The sequence below is a fragment of the Megascapheus bottae genome, chromosome 21, assembly GCF_031878675.1.
Source record: "Megascapheus bottae isolate mThoBot1 chromosome 21, mThoBot2.hap1, whole genome shotgun sequence".
NCBI lineage: Eukaryota > Metazoa > Chordata > Mammalia > Rodentia > Geomyidae > Megascapheus > Megascapheus bottae.
The window spans coordinates 15,541,765-15,564,621 of record NC_143529.1 but is presented as its reverse complement, the minus strand read 5'-3'; the positions used below and the strand labels follow the sequence as shown (position 1 = coordinate 15,564,621).

Genomic DNA, 22,857 nt, shown 5'->3' with positions numbered 1-22,857 from the left:
TAAGGCTATCACTCTGCCACTTGAGCCACAGTGCTACTTCCAGCTTTTTATGTGTATGTGGTATGGAGGCATCAAACTCAGGGCTTCATGCATGCTAGGTGACACTCTACCAATAGGCCAAACTCCCAGCCTTTTTTTTTTCTATGCTGTTCATGGGGCTTTAAGTCTAGGCTTGGGTATTATCCCTGAACTCTTTAGCTCTGGGCCATCACTCTGCCACTTGAGCCAAAGTGCCACTTCCCATTTTCTAGTGGTTAATTGGAGATAAGAGTCTCATGGTCTTTAGTGCCCCAGCTGGCTTTGAACTGTGATCCTCAGACCTCAGCCTCCTGAGTACCTAGGATTACAGGCATGAGCCACTGGCACCCAGCTTATTTCATCATTTTTCTTTTTTTTGCTAGTCCTGGGGCTTGAGCTCGGGGCTTGAGCACTGTCCTTGGGCTTTCTCAAGGTTAGAGCTCTACCACTTGAGCCACAGAACCATTTCTGGCTTTTTTCTATGTATGTGGTACTGAGGAATTGAACCTGAGTCTTCATGCATGCTAGGCAGGCACTCTACCACTAGGCCAAACACTCAGCCCTATTTCATCATTCTTTTATCCCTTCTTCCTCATTCTTTTGTAGCCACTCATTCCCGTTTTCCTCATGGTCAATTAGGTTTTAGTTTATCATCTTATTCAGCCACATGCAAGTTTTCCAGTCATCCTCCTAACGAATACCCATACCGAGGCTTACAAGGGCTCAGGAACATCCTTTTGTAAATTCACAGCTTTACACATGCATTTTCAAATAATTTAACTGGCAGCACTGCCTTAGTTGCCTTTTTTTTTCTTTCCAGCTACATGTAAGTTATCCATGATCACTTAAGAAATACAAAACAAACAAACAAACAAAAAAAGAAATACTAAACAAAGAGGCTGTCATTTGTTTTCCTTAACCACCCTGGCATGTGGAGATGCTGTGAAAACGGCCCTAGTGCATACACTTTTAGAACCTTGAGGGAGAGTGGTCTTTCTCTCTACCCGTGGCCTGCGCAGGAACCTGCCACTCTTACTTGGCTGTGCTCTGGGTTAAAGCAGGAGCATCAGAGGCATATCCTGTGGGCCAAATTGTGGGGAATCAACTTTAACAGCCACATCAACTACTGTTGATGAAACCTTATTTAACCTCATTAATTTATAGTTAAGTGACTATTCCAGACTAGTAATTCTTCCAGACCAGTGTCTGGTAAAAGAGTACTTGCTAATGAGTTTAAACATCCCAGCATTTCAGTAAGTTTCCAAACATGACATCAGTTTTTAACTTTAGGTGAGACAAGATGCAAATTTTACTTATATAGTGAATTTTTATTTAAATATTTAACGGATTCCACATCTTGTTCTTGCCCTATATTTTTGTTGTTGTCCAGGTGAGCCTTCATGAGAGGGGGGAAAAAGGAAAAGGTGAAGAGGAAGGAACCTTTCACAGGTGTTGGACATGTTAGGTTGATTGTGGTAATGGTTCCAGAGGTATAGTGGTTAAATGTCAAAATCTTTCCAACTGTGCATCATTGTTACATGCCATGTGTTACATGCCAATTATACTTCAAGCTTCATTTTTTTTAAATAAGGAAAAAAAATCCATTCCAGAAATGTTGTATTAATTTACATTTTGCCAGCAGCCTATGCAAATACTCACCTCATTTATGAGCACGTAATTCTTTAACTAATTTCAAAGGTAAAAATACTGTTGTGTGAAAGTGAATGGAGTGCAGCAAAATTGTTCATGGTAATCAGCCCAATTTTTTTTCACTGCCACAAAGCAATGAAGAATGCTAATACTAGTAGGGCTAGTAAGAGAGGAATGTCTTTTATGTGCCACATTAATCAGTTCAAACTCAAGAAAATTAGTACTTCAAATGGCAGTTTTAAGTATCTGTAAGTTTACCCAATCCTTTCACTATGAATCATAATTAGCCACTAGAAGAAACTGATATTTAACATTAAATAATGAACCTTAGTTTCATTAATAACGGAAAATTTTCATCTTTTTAGGAGGCTTATAAAGGTTAAATCGCTTGGCCAAGTACAGAAAACTAAATGACACCCAATTTGGAACTAGAATCCAGCACTCCAAGGACATGATCTACCCCCACAGACAATCAAAAGAAGGAAATGATAGGTATGACTGAATCTGAACTTTCTCTGGTGTAAAATGCAGAGGGTATATCAAATGATCACTGGTCTTCTTCCAGCTCTAACCTTTCTTAAGTGCAGTTGGTTGAATAGAGAAAAGCTGACTGCTACTGTTAGATTGCTGCAGTTGTTTTGATTACCAAGCTGAGGAATCCTTGATTATTTGGGGGGGGGGGGGGCTGGGGAGGCCTGAGGCTTGAACTCTGCATCTGGGTGCTGTTCCTGAGCATTTCTTGCTTAAGGCTAGCACTCTACCACTTGAGCCACAGCTCTATTTCCCGCTTATTGGTGGTTAATTTAAAGTAAAAGTCTCACAGGCTTTCCTGTCCAGGCTGGCACTAAACTATCATTCTCAGAGCTCAGCCTCTTCTGTAGCTACCATTACAGGAATGAGTTACTGGTGTCCAGAAAGAATCCAGACTTTAATGCACTGAAACTGATGAGAAAAGTGAAATTTGCACCTCATGAATTTGTTAAGCTTATGGAGAATATTAGTGTCATTAAAAAATGACCTTTTTGAACATTTTTCAGCATATTCTAAAATGCTAATAAAATCACTTTTTTTATATCAGTACTAGGGTTTAAACTCAGGGCAGGAGAGCTATCCTTTAGCTATTTTGTGCAAAGTTGGCACTCCAGTACTTGAGCCATAACTACTTCCAGATTTTCTATTCTTAAAATACCTTTTGTCAGGCGGTAGTGGTGGCAGCTCATTCCTGTAAACCTAGCTACTCAGAAAGCTAAGATCTGAAGATCACCATTCAAAGCTAGTCCCAGAACAGAAAATCTGTGAATTTTTTATCTCCCATGGACCAGCATAAAGCCAGAAACAGCACTGAAGCCCAATTTGTAGAGCAGTAGACTTGGGCAATAAAGCTCAAGGGATAGCACTCAGGCCCCGAGTTCAGGCCTTTGGACTGGTATAAAAACTACAAAACAAGTAAATAAATAAACTGTTCTGTTATCACAAGCTACCAAGTTAATTTCACTGATAACTTAATTGAAGTCTTTATTAAAGTTAATTTCTACAGGATATATGTGTGTCCTGATATGAAAACGCTGATTTTTAATATGTACTTTGCAAATTTACATCAGTGGTGAGGGTGGCTTCAACTGAATAGATTTTAGTCTTCAAAAACTTAGATGCATCTTCCATATTTAGTTTTTTCATCAACGAATTGTTGACCTAGCCAGAGAAAAAGAAAACTAGTCTGTGAAATGACAACATATAAAAGTTCAACTATATTAAAGTCAAGGGCTTTTTAAGTGTAAAAAATTAAATTACCTTACAATTATTCATATTCCAAAGACCTAAGACTATATGCTAGAACTGAGAAGAGGCGTAACAGTGAACATTATAAAAATTTTCAAGTACCCTCTAAATGGCACAAAGATCTTTTTACTGCATAATGTTATTAGTATAAAAACAAAATCTTAAATAACTGTGCACTACAAAAAAGGGGGCCATTTTAACCTTCATAATCAATACATGATCCATTTCCAGATTCTAATGTACATTAAAGAAAGATCTGAGAGTTTACACTTCAGATTACATATAGACCAAGTGAACAGCAGGAAGATTGATCCCAACATTACCACAGACACATATTTATTTATATGGTTCATTTTATGGATTGAAAAGAGGTCCATAAATAGACGATGCTATTCAAGGAAAGCTGTGGCGCTTGAGATCAAAGGGAACCAGCCATAAGATGGAGACTATCTTCTTCTAGTTATCTAAGCAGTACACATCATGCATCCGCCTCACACTGGCTCAGGAAAACAAACAGTAACACCTTTGTTTCCAGGTTCAAGATGGTCTAGAAACTGGAAATGGTTTCATATAATTTGAATTAAATGAGAAAAAGTATTATTTACCTTCTTCCTTATCAAAAATGGATTAAAGTTAACCATAACCATAATACCATTTATAAAATTACGTGATATATGAGCATAATCAGCTGAGCAGAAGCCAGGTCATACACTGGCAATGTTCCTTTTCAAAGGAAACCAGAAATAAAGTATTTATTCCAATAAAGCTGACGATTCTTCCAGAGTGCTAATAACCAAATTCGATTACAATATTCCCAGTAACTGCTGGAATGTACAGTGGTAATGAAAAAATACTTCATTTTGCATTTTTTTCTTACCAAGATTACATGAAAGCCCATTATGTTCAAATGCCGCACTTTCATAGCAAGGAAACCTCTCGGGTGGCTTGAATCCAAACAATAAAGGGACCTAGGAACACACAGCACAGCAACCCTGAAAATAAACACATACACACAAGAATAATTAGGGAAAGCAGCATTTACAGTCTTGCTATATTTCTGTTCTTTGGAGATTTCCAAGTTAAGCTCTTTGGAAAAGCAGAGTCATCATGATCTTTACCACTGCCTGTGTTAGTCATTCTTTTCTTTTTGTTACTTAGGTCTCTATAAGTATCATAATATACCAGTTGCAAACTAAAACTTTGAATATTTTATACAGTTATCCCTTGGCCATTGTTGAGAATGTCTATATTTGTAAGGAGGAAAATTTGCAGATAGGAAAGAACCCATCTTAAAGTTGCCTGGGTGATATAAATCTCTGATCTGGATACAATTAATTATTCACTAGAAATATTGCTGTGGATAATGCTGAATAGTAAATCCTAAAGATGGTAAATACGTTACAGGCATCATACACAACATTAAAAAAAGAGAAAGGCAAGAAAAACTTAAAATCTGTATCAAAAATGTAAAAAATGTTGTGTGTTTGCTCATTTGTGAATTTTGGAAATAAGCTGATTGGGAAGAAAACGACAAAAGGAATAAAAAAGGATATTTATATCCTTATTGTCTTCTACACACTAGATTTCATGTGGAAAAAATATATGTAAAAGGAATGTTCAAATTCTTCACTTGTCAGTACTTTCTACTGAGAACAACTATCATATTTATTATATCAGGAGTGACATGCCAAATAAGAAAATTAAAACTTCAATAAGGTCAACAAGAATTTTTTTTTTGAGAGCAGATGGGAAGGAAATATAACACGTGAAAATAGTGGCCAAAGAAAGAGCGAAATGGATTTATGAAGAGTAAGTCACAAAACTTCATGCAAACAGAAAGGTGAAAAGATAAGAGATTTATTTTATATCTCTAGTGGTTGTATTTGTTGACATGTCCAAGAGGTAATAGGAATATAAATTCCTTGGAGCAAGGTCCTAGGCTGACTCCTCTAAAACTCAACAAAGCCTTTCCACAAAGGTTGACTTAAGAGGGCGTGTGCAAAAGATTCATGGCCTAATGCCTCCACTCCTTCATGGCATGGTATAGTGCTTCTCTACATGTTCTGATGGGTCAAGGACTTTGTTTATGATTAAATTCAATTCTCTCTGTCCTCATACAACACCATTTCATTAAAGTGGCTGCCTGTAATTTTCACTACACAGGAGGCTGAAATCTGAGGATGGTGGTCAAAGCCAGCTCTGACAGGGAAGTCTTTTAAACACCAAATTAAACACCAAACAACCAGAAGTAGAAGTGTGGCTCTAATGGTGGAGTACCAGCCTTGAGTGAAAAAGCTAAGAGAGAGTAATCAAGCCTTGAGTTCAAGCCCTAGTAGAAGAAAAAAAAAATACCTAAGGTTTCTCTACTTTTTTTTTGGCCAGTCCTCGGCTTGACAAGCTCAGGGCCTCAGCACTGTCCTTGGACTTTCTCAAGGCTAGAGCTCCGCCACTTGAGCCTTAGCACCACTTCTGGCTTTTTTTTCTGTGTATGTGGTACTGAGGAGTCGAACCCGGGTCCTCGAGCATGCTAGGCAAGCACTCTACCGCTAGGCTAAACTCCTGGCCCAGGTTTCACTACTTTTGAAAGGTCGTGAAGTAAGAAGGTAAAGTGAACTATTTGTTGAGTATTAGATTGTGTGTGTTTGTGTGTGTGTGTGTGTTGGCATAATGCTTAAACTCGGGGCCTTGTGATCTCACTCTGCTTGCTATCTCACAGCCGGCATTTTTCTACTTGAATTATGCCTCTACGACAGCATTTTGTTGGTTAATTAGAGATGGAGTCTAGCACACTGTTCTTCAAAAGCACCATCCTCCAGGTCTTACCCTCCTGGATTACAGGTGGGAGCCTCCAGTGACCAGGTGGGTTTTTGTTTGAGAATTTTAAGCATTGATAGCTTCAAATATATTAACAATTATGAGCAGTTTAGCTTCAAAATCTAGCTTTTTGAAAATGTCTATTTCAATAAACAGCTCAATTCCAGCTTTGCATTCAACTATAATGAACACATTTACACTGGGCACTGATGGCTCATACTTGTAACTCTAGCTACTTGGGAGGCTGAGATCTGAGGCTCAAGTTCAAAGCTAGTCTGGGCAGAAAAGTCCCTGTGAAACTCTTATCTCCAATTAACCTCAAGAAAACTGGAAGTGGTGCTATAGCTCAAAGTGGCAGAGTGCTAGCCTTGAGTGAAAGAGTGGAGGGACAGTGCCCAGGTCCTCAGTTCAATCTCCACAACAGAAAACAACAATAATGAAAAAAATTAAAACATTTTACATTACACAGTGGATTTTGGGAGAGAAACCTCTTAGTTTGTTAAAAGCTCAATACAAACATATTGGTATTACCACTACTATCTAATACAAAGTCTTTCAGATTTAAGATTTAAATTCAGAAAGCTGAGAAATATTATGTAAGCAACCTTTGAACATTTGTAGAAGTAACGTTGGCCTCTGAAAATGAAAATGCTTGGCTCCTATTAGCATCCATTCTGATTTCAAAATCTGAAAGAAAAAAATGACATGATATTTTCAAGCATCATAATTTTCTATATTAAATTCCACTACCAGTAATGATAATGGCAGTTGCTAAAAAAAATACTAAGAGCTTACCATGTGGTAAACACTTGTCTACGGATTTTTACTTGGATTAGTTATTAGTCAGTTATTAGTCTCAAGAATATTATGGCCATTTTCAAAATAAGGAAATTTTATGTCTAAAATGACATTACCGGCAACTTGTAAAGGAAGAATACAAACCCTGGTAATCCAGGTCCAAGGAAAAGGAAAAACCACATGGTACTCTGCTGCTCAGCGAACTTTTTTTTTTTTTTAAGAAAACAAACAAAACAGATATATTGTATATATGCATATTTGGTTATTTGAAATTGGATAGGGAAGGGGGGAAAACGAGATGATGGGCGAGGGTGGGGGGAGGGAATGGGGACCAAGACAAAAGAAAGGGTACCAATGTTTGTGAAGTAATGTACCTTCTATCTGGTGAATATAATGTAACCCTTCTATTAATTACAATAAAAAATATATGGGAAAAAAATAAAATAAGAAAGCCCCATACCAATATGATAGTTATGTGGCAATCGGACATTTCTTGCAAAGTATTCTTCACCTCCCAGCAGGCTATTTAGCACCTGGGCAACCTTTGCATGTGACAGCAAAGGGGCTGGTGGCAGTGGTGGTAGTGGTAGATCCATAGCACTGTGATAAGCAATACCATCAAGTTTCAGACACGTATCCAAAACACGAAGCCTATGAACATTTCTCTCTATGTCACCTACAAAATAAAGCAATGGTGGGTTAACTAAGTCAGCAGTGATATTGACACTATGTTGAAAATGAACTACACAACTTGAGGAGGAGCAGGAGGAGGAGGGTTGAGAGGGAAAAAAAGCTGGGAGAAAATGAGGGAAGAGGTAATACTATTCAAAAAGAAATGTATTCAATAACTGACATGTAACTGTAATCCCTCTGTATATCACCTATACAATAATATTTTTAAACAGATGCTCAAAATAATATTATGTTAGTATTATTTTGATATTATATATAATTTATATATAATGTTATATATTATATATAACTATCAATATACTATCTATATTTGTTAGTGTCTCTTTGCTATGATGAGGACTCTCTTGGGGGGTCTCTGTACATTGGCTGGTTTGAAGCACTGACCTTTACCTTCAGTAGCGTTTGTTCTGCAGACTATGGTCAAAATCACAAGGTAAGCAGGGGAGGTACCTTACTTTGGTCATCACTAAGCACTGCCACCTTACCTGATGTTAGCAGCTCATTGATTATTTCCTTTTGGAGAAGTCGATTAATAAGGGCCAAGGGGAAATAATTCATCATGCAAAATGCATACATGGCTTTCAATAGGTTTTCAGAAGAAATGTGGTGAAGACAACCAGTCAGAGCATTGGATATACCCTCTAGGAACCTTTTGGGGAAAAAAAGAAAAATCAGATTTTAAACACAAACACAAAACAAGGTCATGGAGGAGTTACTTAGGTGATAAAGAACTTATGCCTTCAAGGAATCCCAAGAAAAGAGATAAGAAAACCAGGTCTGTAAGTTTCTACAGAGACAGCACTCAGGCCTTGAGATCAAGCTCCAAGACCTGAACACTCCCACCTCACCTCACCCCATCCCACCACCCAAAATTCTAACAGCACAGTCCAGAGAAGACATATCCACAGGAAGGTCTGAAAGGATTTTATTTTTCTGACTTGGCTGAGGTCCTTTTTTTGGGGGGGGGGAGGGCCTTGAACTCAGGGCCTGAGCCCTATTCTTGGGCTTTCTCAAGACTAGAGCTCTACCACTTGAGCCATAGCACTTTTTTCTATGGATATGGTAACAAAGAATCAAACACAAGTCTTCATGCATGCTCTGCAAGCACTCTACCACTAGGCCAAACTCACGGCCCCAGCTAAGGGTATTTCTTTGTCAAAGCCAGTCCACAAAGATGAGGGGAGGCAGTTATTCTTTTAAATGTGCACATAACAGTGCAAAATTACTAGGAACACAACCAACACTATATGATGCAATTAAAGGAACAAAATAAATATCAAATAGCTGACCCTAAACACAGACTTAATTGCCTCGCAACGAATGTAAAATAATTATCATCAAGACATATACAAATAAATCAAATCAGGAAACAGATTTTTAAAAGTTAGACTATCAGATCACATGTTAATTTGAAGAAAAGTCAAACTATATCAATATTCTGTCAGACCATAATGGAATAAAACCAAAAAGCAAAAGCAAAAGGAAAACTAGAAATTTCACAAAAACATGAAAATTACAGAATATTGTGGGGAAGACAGGCACATATGTACACACGTACACCCACACATCAGTCTTGGGGCTTGAACTCAAGCCCTGGGTGCTATGCCTGAGATATTTTTTGCTCTAGGCTAGCATTCTACCACTTGAGCCACAGTTTCACGTCTGGCTTTTTGTAAGTTAATTGGATATAAGTCTTACTAACTTTCTTGCCTGAGCTAGCTTTGAACCAAGATTATCAGACTTCAGCCTCCTGAGTAATTAAATTACAAGCATGAGCCACGGGTACCTGGAAAAACATATTTTTAAATAACTAATGGGCCAAAGAAGCCAAAGTGAAAATTTGAAAGTATCTCAACAAAAAGCATGACATATAAAAAAAATTGGGATTTCAAAGAAATAACTTAAAATTATACTTGAAGAAATAATTAAGCCCCAAGTTAGCAGAATGAAAAAGATCATAAGGATTAGCAGAGAAATAATATAGAGAATTGGAAAAAAAATCAACAAAATTAAGAACTGGCTTTTTGAAGAGATCAACAAAATTGCCAAACCCTAACTAGACTATCAAAAAAAAGAAAAAAGGGGGTCGGGAGTTAGCCTAGAGGCAGAGTGCTTGCCTAGCATGCACAAGACCCGGGTTCGATTCCTCGGTACCACATACATAGAAAAAAGCCAGAAATGGTGCTGAGGCTCAAGTGGTAGAGCTCTAGCCTTGAGAAAGTCTAAGGACAGTGCTCAGGCCCTGATCTCAAGCCAAGGACTGGCAAAAAAAAAAAAGTAAAAAGGCTCAAGTAACTAGAATTTGAGATGAAAAATAACTAAAACCATAAAAGGATCATAAGATAATAAATAAAATAATAAAAAGATCATAAGAAACTTCTATGTAAATCACATGACAATAAATTGGATTATCAAGAAGAAATGAATTAATTCTTAGACACAAATTACTTATAAAAACTAAATCATGGCTGGGTGCAATGGCTCAGGCCTGTAATCCTAGCTACTCAGGAGGCTGTGATCTGAGGATCATGGTTCAAAGCCTACCCAGACACTAAAAGTCCCTAAGACTCTTATCTCCACTTAACTGCTGGAAAGACGGAAGAGGCACTGTGGCACAAGGGGTAGGGCGGTAGCTTTGAGATGAAGAGCTCAGAGGAGTGCCTAGGCCCAGAGTTCAAGTCCCACTAACCCTCCCACCAAAAAAAAAAAAAAAAACAAGAAAATAATGAGAGAGACAAGAAAAGAAAAAACTCAACAAGGAAAAGCCCAGGATCAAATGGCTCTAGTGTGAGTTCTACCAATATTGAGAGAAGAAATAATACAAATGCTTTAATTCATCCAAACATCTGATGATGGAGAACATTTCTAAATACTAGTCATGAGACCAGTATTATCCTCACACCAAAGTCAGACAAAGCATTATTACAAAGGAATGAATATAAATAAGGATGGATATAAACAATTCTTTAAAAAATCTCACTCCAGTGAGTAGTATGGACATCACAAGAACAGGAATGACAACAGATGCTGGTAAGAATGAAAGGAAGTTGGGTATGAAATCTAGTGCAAACACTATGGAATTCATTATGAATGAAATCTAGTACAACCACTATGGAATCCAGTATGAATGGACCTCAAAAATCTAAACACAGAGTTACTCTATGACTCAGTAAAACTATTTCTCATCATTTTTGTACACGATTTCATGACAAGAAACAAAAAAGGCATCTGTCTACCCATATTCATTGCAACAGAGTTCATAATAGCCAAGTTATGGAAATAGCCCCAGTACCCTACAACAGACAAATGCATTAACAAGCACCTTTCCCCATGAGTAAATGGGCATATTAAATTATAAATACATACACACACACTCACACACACACACACACACACACACACACACACACACACAGGAATTTCATACAGCCTTCAAGAAGAATAAAATTATCTCATTTGTAGGGAAATACTTGAATCTGAAAAATATCTACTGAGCAAAGTAAGACAGGCCCCCAAAAATGAAGAGTCTCTTGTATGTGGAGCTCAGTCTCAAAATACAAACTCTCATGTAAACACACACAAAGGCAGTGCATACGTATACTCCTAATAAATTTGGATTACAGCTAGCTGAGAAGTGTGAATGTGGGTACGAGTAGGAGGGAGAGAGGTGCATGAAAAGGGAGGGGATAAGTACAGTCAGAATACTCAATGTACTCATGTGGGACATGCAGAATGAGTGAAAGGAAGGAGCAAAGGGGATGAAAGACAAGGCTGGAAGAGGTGATTCTGATCAAGGGCCACTGGACATATAAATGGGCATGTCAAATTATAATCTCCTTGTAGAAGTTTTTAAAAGAAATTAAAAAAGAAAAATTATAATTCAAAATAGTTCTAGGGGGAAAAAACAGGAGCATCTGAGAAGAGTCAACATGCTCTGATAAGAGCTTTTTGTGAAAGGAATATAGTTCATAATAAAAAGGCCACGTATAAAAAGCTTATCAATAACATCACATTCAGTGTTGAAAAACTGAACTTTTTCCTCTTGGATCAGAAACAAGGCAAGACCTACTTTTAGACACCTGTATATAACTTAGTAGTAAAAATTTTAGCCAGAAAAAGTAGGCAACTAACAAATAAAGATCCAAATTAGGAAATACATTTGCACGATTCCTATACACTAACAACAAACCATACAATCACATTTCTATGAGCAAAAATAATGAAACACTTAAGAATAAACCTAACCAAAGCCAGGCATGGTGGCTCATGCCTGTAATCCTAGCTACTCAGGAGGCTGAGATCTGAGGATTAACATGTATCTATGACATACAAACCCTCAGCTTAATTTTAATTATGTCCTAAAATCTATGTGCCAGTGATTGTATATACAGATTCCCTTCTTGAATACTTGTTTGTTAAACATGACATATGAAATATGATGTAAAAATAAATATTAATAAAATATTTCTTAAAAGAAATGCAAATTAGTATAACTAGAAGCAAAACTATAAGGATTGCTCAAAAAAGTTAAGAAGAAACTACAATCCTACATCTAGGAATATTTAAAAGCAGGATCTCATAAAGATATCCATAATCCCATGTTTACTGCTGTGTCATTCACAAAGTCAGGACACATGAAGAACCTAAATGCCCATTAATGTAAAAATTAAAGAGGTAGAGCCAGGCATAGTGGTTACCTTAGCAATAAGGTTGAGGAAGAGAGAAACACAAGTCTGAAGTAACACTAAACTGCAGAGTGAGTTCAAAGCTAGCCTGGACTACATAGTGAAATTCAATAGAATATTATTAATCCTTTAAAAAGAGCTATTCAGGGTTGGTAGTTTAGCCTGGTAGTAGAGTGCTTGCCTAGCATGCACAAAGACTGGGTTCAAATCCTTGGTACCACATACATAGAAAAAAGGCAGAAATGGTGCTGTGTCTCAAGTGATAGAGCTGTAGCCTCGAGAAAGCCCAAGGACAGTGCCCAGGCCCTGAGTTCAAGACCCAGGACTGACAAAAAAAAAAGAGCTATATGCTAGAACATAGATGAACACAGAGGTAATGAGCCAATCACAGAAGGGCAAACACTACATACTCTCACTTATATGAGGTACCTAAAGAAAGCCAAACTCAAAAACAGGGTAATAGTTGGAATGGGACAGAGAGATAACAATATTCTATTGACATTTAAAAATTTATAAGAGTAGATATCATTTAGAAAAAGGGAAACATACTAAATTAAAGATATCTTTCTTAACTTTCAACAAATTAAAAATGTAAACTACAAACTTAGGAGCTGACGAGATAAAGTAGAAGAATTTGAAATAAAAACAGTATGAGTGAACATACACTGTCTTTAAAAAAGACAAAGTAAATTATATTTAATTTGATATGTAATTAAAAAATACTGTTCAGTTTCTTCATATGGATGATAACTATGGGAACATTTAGTTGTTATAACTTGTTAAAACTCGTAATTTATAAATGTTGTGTAATAACAGTAAAAAGAAAGTACATACTCTTTGTGCTGGCATTTGTCAATGTGATTAAGAGAAGAATACATATACAGAATAGAGTTAATATTTTGTGAGTTCAGAAATTCAGATTTCTCTATTACTTTCTTCATAAACAAGTCCATCAAATCAATGGGTCGAAAGTGAAGGCTTTCAAATATAACAAGAAGAAAAAAAACCTTAAAAAGAAGAAAAATTCTTCATTATAATAAGCTACTAGTAATCTTTTGTATCTGAATAAAATATTTATAGTAATACCACTGTCCTGAATGATTAAAATACTTCCTAAAACGGGGGAAAAATATCTACCTGGCACCAGTGGCTTATATCTGTAATTCTAGCTACTCAAGAGGCTGAGATCTAAGGATCATGGTTCAAAGTCAGTCTGGAAAAGACCATGAAGATTCTTTTTGTATGTTTGGTTTTGCCTGTCTGGGAACTTGAACTCAGGGCCTGGGCACTGTCCTTGCACTTTCTCAAGTCTAGCACTCTACTACTTGAGCCACAGCACCACTTCTAGCTTTTATATGTATATGTGGTACCAAGGAATTGAACCCAAGGCTTTGTGCATGTTAGGCAAGCACTCTACCACTCAACCACATTCCCTGCCCCATGATATTCTTATCTCTGCTAAAAAATTCAAAGTGCAACTAGAGTGCTAGCCTTGGACAAGAAAGCTAAGCCTTGAGTTCAAGCCCCAGGACAAGGAAAAAAAAAAAAGGAACAGAAATCCAGTTCATTAATTCTTAAATCATATTAAGTTAATAAGTAGTCTCTTTGTGGCTGAGAACTGGGACATACAATGGTTCCCATACTTCTATTTCATTTAAAACCAAATCCTTTCCTATATGCTTTTCATACTACAGATCTTAAAATTAGTTTTAAATATACCTTTTATGAGGTTTCTTTTCAAAGTGACCAAAATAATTTCAAATAACTCCCACTTTCATCTCTAGATACTCTTTAAATTCTGAGATAACTCAAAAACTTTTAATTTTATAATAATTTCTAAAACTGAAAGTGGAGTTGAAGTATTACAGTGAAAGAAAGTTTTCCAGGACATTACCAATCTTCCTCTTGGTCTTTACCACAATATTTCTCTTTCCAAGGTCAATTTAAAAATTTTAAATATTGATTAAGCAAAATCAATATTCACCTTACTCTCTAAACAGTTATCACCTACTTCATTATAAAGAGAAAATTCTAGCAGCAGATTCATTTACATGTTTCTATTAAACATTAGTCCTAAAAGTTTTCTCACAAAACAAAAATGAAAATGATCATGAATAGCAACATTTTATTCTTCAAAAATCAAATCTGTCATATTACCTATCTTTATTATTCAAAATCTAGGAAAGAAAAAAATATACAATGAAAAATATTTTACTCATATACAGGACAATCTTCCAAAAAGCAAATAAGATAGCAAACTTTAAACAATATAATTTTTGTTTCAAATGCAAAGACAATTAAAACATTAAATAGTGTATTAATAAATAACTCCAGAAAGAAATAATGAATAACTTTTCAAAAATCAGATTAGTATTGGGATAATTAGCATATTCACTGCTCTAAAGCAGAAAAAAATACTTAAAATGTCCAATGAATTGATATGCTCCTTGGAAGTTGTTGAGGACTACTTGCAACTGATAATTTACTCACTTGTTTCAAACTCCAGATGTCAAAAGTTGTAGCCACATAATCTGCTATTTCCTTGAAGAGATCTAAATTATAATATTTCAGTTCTTTGCAAGACTGCAAGATGCTGAACAATATTTTAAAAGGACATCCATGAATATTATCTTTAAGAATGAATTAAATAAACAAAAATTAGCAGATAGTTTTGAATGCAAGACATATTATGTTAAGCACTTTTGTTCTTTTTTTTTTTTTTTTTTTTGCCAGTCCTGGGCTTGAGCTCAGGGCCTGAGCACTGTCCTTGGACTTTCTCAAGGCTAGAGCTCTACCACTTGAGCCACAGCACCACTTCTGGCTTTTTTCTATGTATGTGGTACCGAGGAATCGAACCCGGGTCTTTGTGCATGCTAGGCAAGCACTTTAACCACTAGGCCAAACTCCCGGCCCCGCACTTTTGTTCTTTTTGCTTAAAAAAGCATCATATTTGGGGGAGAAAACAACTATAGGCAAAAATAATTGAAATAATTGCCGGGAGTTTGGCCTAGTGGTTAAAGTGCCTGCCTAGCATGCATGAAGACCCGGATTCGATTCCTCGGTACCACATACATAGAAAAAAGCCAAAAGTGGTGCTGAGGCTCAAGTGGTAGAGCTCTAGCCTTGAGAAAGTCCAAGGACAGTGCTCAGGCCCTGAGCTCAAGCCCAGGACTGGCAAAAAAAAAAAAAAAGTAATAATTGCAAACAACTTTAACTCATATAAAAGTACAATTTTCCCAGACACCAGTGGCTCATGCTTAGCTACTCAAGAGACTGAGATCTGAGGATCTCAGTTCAAAGCCAGCAGGTCACAAAAGTACGTGAGGCTTTTATCTCCAAATAATCACCAGAAAACTGGAAGTGGCAGTGTGGTTCAAGGGGTAAAGTGATAGCCTTGAGCTGAAGAGCTCAGGGACAGCACCCAGGGCCAGAATTCAAGCCCCATGATCAAAAAAAAAAAAAAAAAAATTTTTCACAAAGAAAACAAATGTAATTCAAAAGAGTACATCACATACTATAAATCATGAGAGGAAAACACTCCTTACCTATGAACTTCTTACTGCACTCACTCAGGAGAGCAACAGAACGATGGTTCATAGCAGCAAGGACTTCAAACATGCGCTGGCTATTCAAAGGAGAAAATTTGTCTAACTCTTTCAAGGCTTTTATCTAAAACAAATAAACTTGTGTTTAGCATTTGCGGGAAAAAAAATTAAAACTTTTATATAAAAAGGATGAAGCCTGAGAAAAACAACTCAGTAAAAATACTTGTGCTTATCATTAATGGAAAAATAAACTTTTAAGTAAGAAGGATGAAGTTTGAGGAAAGTAAACTCAGATTAAGTAAATTCATGTTTATGTATGCAGGCAAATTTATCTTAATTGACTTAGGGAAAACTAAACCAAAAGCCTAAAAATGTTCTTTCCCCATTCACCCTGCCTCCAATAAAAACAATGGCTTCAAGAAATAATAGCAGGATCACAAGAAATTTTTTTTTCAATTAGCCACTAAAGAAAAGTCAGGTTCTTACCTCCAATTTCTTTTTAAGAGCTATTGGTGCGTCATTTCCAATATATTTCATCACAGTTTGTAATGTGATGACACTCTCTATTTTCCAAACTCGTTGTTCAACTAGTATCCTGTCATTAAACACAATAAATATTATACTCTTGGAATAACTTCAAACTTTATTTGGCTTAGCTACTGCTTCTCATGGGCAAGAGATATGAAGCCTATTAAAGAGATCTACCTGCCCAACAGAGTATATACACAGTGAATCATTTAGAACTATTTCATCTCACATTATTGTGCTTTCTTTATTAATAAATCATATGAGCAGATTACTAAGATTTATTATGCATAGTTAACAAAAATAAATTAAGTATTAGTCTCAATAATCTATGTCATTAGGTTAGTTGATTCATACTAGAGTCATGAATAACATAGTGCCCAAATAACATAACTATTCTGGATTGATACTGCTTGTCAGTTCTTACCTTTCCATTTCAGAATTAATTTTAAGATATTTTAATTTCAGTTTTATTCACATATTTGTATATTTGTATAGTAGAGCTTTAAATAAAAGGTATTATCTCCAGCCTTATCTCATTCAGAGTTAGGATTTTAAATTTATTAAAGTATGAAAGACTTTAACTACCAACATCTTCCTTCCCTATCCGTCCTCCAACTGCTAATTTCAAGAATAGAGGATAAGATAAAAATACATGAAGGAAGCATAAGAATTTCTCACCATAACCCTGCTCGAAGAGCATCCACATTCTTGCATGGGTCCAATGCCTTTAGAAGAGCGGACAAAATTGAAAGACATTTCTCATCACACTCATTGATACGTTCCTATTGAAATACAATTCAGAAAACATGAGATGATAAATCCATAGTACATGAGTACATGGGCCATGAACATCATCAAACTTCTACAACCCCTTAAAAGACTAAATATCAAACCAATAAGTCATATATCACTCCACAATAAACAACTTCATTGGGGAAATAAAATGGGATATACTTACGGAAATTTTCCAAATAACTGATGCCCACCATTTTATATAACACGTTTTTACTGATCAATAGTGCTGAAAATACATTTGACACTTATTGTATTCCTTTGCTTCTGAAATAACTTGAATCATATTTTTTTTTCCTCTTAAGATTCAAAGCCATCATGAAAACAACATGGTACAGTAACATAAGAGCTGAGTTGGTTTTATATCTTTGCTATGGTAAATAGTGCTGCAGTGAACATAGTTGTGCGAGTGGTTTTAGTATGTCCTTGTTAATGTATGTTTGGCTGAATGCAAAGGAGTGGAATTGCTGGGTTATAGGGGAGCTCTATGTTTAGTCTTTTGAGGAACCTGAGATGCCCCTCAGGAGATGACTAGATTAAGAAGATGTAGTACTTATATACAATGTAATTCCATGTTGCCATCAGAAAGAATGACATCACCTCATTTGTAAGGAAATGGAATGACTTGGAAAAAAATCATATTAAGTGAAGTAATGCAGACCCAAAGGAACTTAGGCTCAATGTTTTCCCTCATCTGTAATAATTAGGACACATCCACGACTCTCCTAGCACAGGATTACAATAGCACAAAACCTAGATACATAAGGTCATATAGGATGAGGCTAAATGAAAGGATCTCTGGGATATGGAAATAACAGCTTTATCTTGAGTGATTGTTGTTCTTAATATACTGTTATTTCTCTTCTCCTTTGTTTCCTGTTGGTTAATCTCATATTGTTCCTGTATCTGATTTGGTTACCTGGTATATTGTTCATAGGTTTATTTGTTTATTTGAAGTAGGAAAGGGAAGGGGGAAACAAGATGATTGGGAGGAGGTGAAGGGAAGGAAATGGGGACAAAAACATGAGAAGGGATATCAATGTGTGAGAAGTAATACACTTACTATCTGGTGAATATAACTGTAACCCCTCTATAAATTACAATAAAAATTGTAAAAAAATTAACTTGAAAAAATAAGAGCTGAGGTATACAATTGTATTCTCTTAATGTTCAGCACAGTGCTTATAATGCAGCATATCTCATTAAAGAAAAGGGAAGTATTTTTAAGTGCTTAAAAACATTTCTTGCTTTCCAGATTTAGAAGCTTCATGATTAGAAGGGACTATGTCTTTCATATCTTTATATATTTATATAACAAATGTAATAATTTGTACATAGTAATAGCCTATGTTTATGTGTCAATATGAATCCATTAGCTGTGACTTTAGTTAAAACTGCTTGATAACACTGAGTTTTTTCTACTGCATCATGAAGGTAACATCAATCTCCAAGTGTTGTTGAGAGGACTAGTAAGATTATACACGTAAAAGCCATAGAAAACTTATAAATATGAATCACTTCCCTTCTCTTTTCTTCTCTCACCTTTCTTTGAACATCTTTCCTATATCCCCATTTTAGTCACTTCATTATTCATCTGGAGAAGGTAAGTAGCAAAGGATTACATACAATTTCCAAAGCAAAAGAAATGACTTATAACTAGGCACTGGTGATTCACATGCATAATCATTAGGTACCCAGGAAGCTAGGAAGAATCTAGGATTCAATAGCAATTCTAAGTTAGCTGGAGGAGCAAAGCTCATGAGACTCTGATCTCCAATTAACTTCTCAAAAGCCAAAAGTGAAGCTGTGGCTCATGTGGTAAAGTGCTAACTTTGAGCAAAAAAGCTCAGGAACAGTGCCCAGGCCCTGAGTTCAGTCGCAGGACTGGCACAAAACGGGAAGGCAGAGGAGAGGAGGGGATGGAGAAGAGGGGAGGAAAGGGGAGGGAGAAGCAAGGAAGGAAGGACGGAAGGAAGGAAGGAAGGAAGGAAGGAAGGAAGGAAGGAAGGAAGGAAGGAAGGAAGGAAGGGAGAGAGGGAGGGAGAGCGGAAGAGAGAAAGGGAGGGAGGAAGGGAAGAATGGAAGGACCTAACTAACTTAAAGTCTCTAAAACAAATAATAATTAAATAGAAATAAGTACCTATGGGAAAAGATTTACTAGCTATGTATCACACAAAGGCCTCATATTTACAATATACTTAAGAGTTCCAAACATTAAACCACCCATAAAATAAACCCTCACTGAAACAACTATCCAAGTTAAATAATAAATAAGCTAAAGACTTAAGAGCCTTCTCAGAAGAATGGTTATGAGACACATTAAGAAATGTTCAACATCGCTGGCCATAAAAGAAATGTAAATCAAAGCAACATGAAGCATCCACCTCACCTTACTTCAAATGGCCTTATTAACAAAAACTAGTAACAGATGCTGGTAGGGATTTCACCAAAAGGGAATGTTACAGCACTGCTGATGGGAATGTAAACTTGTTCAACCACTCTGGAATGCAGTATGGAGGTTCCTCAAAAGACCAAACATAGAGCTTTCCTATGACCCAGCAATTCCACTCCTGTGCATTTATCAAACCACAAACAAGGCCATGCTAAAGCTACCAGCACAGCCATATTCATTATAGCACTGTTTACCATAATCAAGATATAGAACCCAGATGTCCCTCAATGGACAAATGGATCAAGAAAATGTGGTATATACACAATGGAGTTCTACATGCCCATCAGAAAGAATACTGTACCACTCATAAGGAAATGGAAAGACTTGGTAAAACATATATTAAGTAAGCCAGACCAAAGAAACATTGACTATATGGCTTCCCTCACTTGTTGTAACTAGAATGTGCCTATAAATCTACAAGTAAACCCACTATATGGTAAAAGACAACCATCTAGACATGATAAACTACACTCTTAGGAGAGGATGACAAAGGCTCAATAGCAATGTGCATATGATCATATAAAATGATATTTATTAATATGAACTCCAAGAAATGGAAACAAGAGGTTGTTTGTCAGTCCTGGGGCTTGAACTCAAGGCATGAGTGCAATCCCTGAACTCCTTTTGTTCAAACCTCAGCACCACTTCTGGCTCTTTCTGTGACTAAATGAAGATAAAGTTGTTATCGACTTCCCTACCCAGGCTGGCTTAAAACAGTGATTCTCAGATCCCAGTCTTTTGAGTAGCTAGGACTACCAGCTACCAGCATCCTGGCACAAAAGCTGGGCACAGTGGCTCACACCTGTAATTCTAGCTACTCAGGAGGCTGAGATCTGAGGATCGAGGTTCAAAACCAGCCCAGGCACTGAAGAATGTGAGACTCTTATCTCCAATTAATCACTAGAAAATAGAAAGTGGGGCTGTGGCTGAAGGGGTAGGACTGGAGGCTTGAGCTAAAGAACTCAGACAGTGCCCAGGCCCAGAGTTCAAGCCCCAAGACAGACAGAGCAAAAAAAAAATGTTTTTGTCACTTTGAATTTGGGGGATTTTTTTTGATCATGTTTATTTCTCCTTTGTGGCTATTTTTGCTTTCTGTATCTTTTGTAAGCTTATGTGCTTGAGGAAAGGTAAAAGGGGAGCATAGAAATGGTGGGACAAACAAATGCAGCAGTGATACTCTCTAGAAATTATGTTAAAAATGAACTATACTACTTAGGGATGGGTGCAGGAGGGAAAAAATTTGGAGAAAGAGAGAGAAAGAGTGGCACTGTTCAAAAAGAAATGTACTCATTACTTGACTTATGTAACTGTAATCCCTCTGTACATCATCTTTACAACTATATAAATAAGTAAATAAATGTTTTAAAAAAGAATCGATTTATTCCACTGATAGCTTCCAAGAAGGCTACATATTTCCTCCATCCTTTCAATCTTTGCTAAATAGTGAAAATACATCTCAGTTTCCTTTTTATTTTACCTGTACCATCCTCAACGAAGTCTGTACCACAAGAGTATTTTGAGGTACTCCAAGCTTCACTATAGCATAAAGACTGAAGAGCAGCTGGTGATAGTGCATTATCCTGGCTTCTCTCATCATGTGATCACATAGTTGGTTAAACGCGGGATGACCAAACATCAGATGCTTTTCAAATCGTTTCTGGTCTTCGGACATTCTTTTGGCAATTGTCCACATTGCTGAGAAATAGTGGCTGCTAGGAAATGTAGGTGCTTTTGAAAACATATCTAACACATCACTCAAGGAATTACACTCTTGAGACAGTTTTCTATAGCTTATAGGAGTTGGTTTCATTTCTTTACTGAGTTCAGGCCCACTGGAAAATTTTGGATGAGCATTCACATTCTTCCATCCATCATCAAATGTCCCAACAGACACAAGAGAATGTCTTGGGTCAAAGGACAGTCTCTTAGGACAATGCAGCCTATCAACTTTAAAGACTGTTGCAATGTTTAGGCCTTTTCTTTGCAAGCTACCATCTCTTGATTTTAAAATAATTGCATCCTGAAAGAGGTATCTAATAGATGTTTGGATTCCATTACCAAAGTCATTTAACAGAAAATTTCTTAGGTTCCCGTTTGAATGAGAAACGTTTGGTCTGCAAAACTTCAAAGGATATAACCTCAGGGTTCTGTTCCTTGGAACTAGAGGACTAAATTGTCCAAGGTTCCATAAAAAGGAACCTGCTTTATAACTCATTTTGCTATGCACTGAAACACTTTCAAATGGCTCTGAGGTTGTTGTCAACATGAAACAGAAGTCACTTCTCTTAATGAAAAACAACACATGCTGTTATTTTCCTGTGGGAGACAATAATGAAAGAAATTTACATTTTTTTTTTACTTAAAATACACATAGCAGAGGCCGGCTTGAAAATCGATGGAATCATGTTAGATTTACAGTGACACACAACTGAACTGCTATTGATTGCGTCCACTGTTAGCACTGTTAGGTCCAATTGATCAGAAGTCCTTATCTTGAGGCCCTAGAACGGCTTCCTGATGCACCGACACTCCTGCTGGACCCTCTTTCCAGACCGGATAACTCACACAGCAGAAATCGGACCAAAATTGACTCCCAACTTGGCCCCTGAGCAGACACTCCGGCTCTCCCTCCCCTCCCTCTCCACCGGTGAACTTGTTCCCCACCATTAGTTCCTTCCGAACCACCTCCACTAGGCAGGTCCAGCCTTCTCTTGGTGACTCACTCACTGTAAGCAGGTGGGATTGGAAGTAAGGAGTGAATCTCTGTGAAAGGGGATTTCGGGGACGTTTTCAAGGAAAATGACAACGTGGCTGGCTACTTCTCAACGCGAAGTCACCCAGTCAGAACCCGGGCTACTCAGAACACCGGGCGGGGAAAGCTGAAGCGACGGCCCTGAGAGGGAGCTACAAACCAGCTGGTCTCAGCTGACCCCAAACCAGACCCGGACCAGCGTCCCTCGCGGCCGTCCGCCGGCCACTCCGCGCCGACACCACGGCGCCTGGCCCCACACTCACCTTAGGGGAATGAACCCTTGCCTGCGTATGGGCGCGGCCATGACAGTGTCCCCGCGAATTTCTAAGCATCGCGAGATTCTACGGCATG

The 22,857-nt window shown here is 37.1% G+C and overlaps 1 protein-coding gene across 2 annotated transcripts; it reads right to left on the bottom strand.

Moving 5' to 3' along the window:
• Positions 1-920: 920 nt before the first annotated feature.
• Fastkd2 (FASTK mitochondrial RNA regulator 2) lies at positions 921-22,823 on the bottom strand. 2 transcript variants are annotated; one of them, XM_090354684.1, is made up of 12 exons: positions 22,770-22,823; positions 21,232-22,070; positions 17,189-17,292; positions 16,469-16,577; positions 15,983-16,106; positions 14,928-15,067; positions 13,272-13,444; positions 8,238-8,401; positions 7,520-7,735; positions 6,867-6,948; positions 4,325-4,439; positions 921-3,360 (listed from the first exon to the last, which is right to left on the bottom strand). In XM_090354684.1, the coding sequence occupies exons 2-12, from the start codon at positions 22,018-22,020 to the stop codon at positions 3,241-3,243; spliced, it is 2,136 nt and encodes a 711-aa protein (XP_090210810.1). In that variant the 5' UTR covers positions 22,021-22,070; positions 22,770-22,823; the 3' UTR covers positions 921-3,240. The 2 variants fall into 2 exon arrangements, with proteins under 2 accessions (XP_090210810.1, XP_090210811.1); XM_090354685.1 differs by having other exon boundaries at positions 17,189-17,235.
• Between the last annotated feature and the right edge of the window lie 34 nt (positions 22,824-22,857).

What these genes read in the sequence shown, in the direction of transcription:
- Fastkd2 (XM_090354684.1), bottom strand. Translation starts at nt 22,020, where the DNA reads ATGTTGACAACAACCTCAGAGCCATTTGAAAGTGTTTCAGTGCATAGC. An exon ending in CTTCGTTGAGGATGGTACAG is followed by an intron (nt 17,293 to 21,231) that starts GTAAAATAAAAA and finishes GTATTTCAATAG; the next exon opens with GAACGTATCAATGAGTGTGA. An exon ending in GTGCAGTAAGAAGTTCATAG is followed by an intron (nt 15,068 to 15,982) that starts GTAAGGAGTGTT and finishes TCATTCTTAAAG; the next exon opens with ATAATATTCATGGATGTCCT.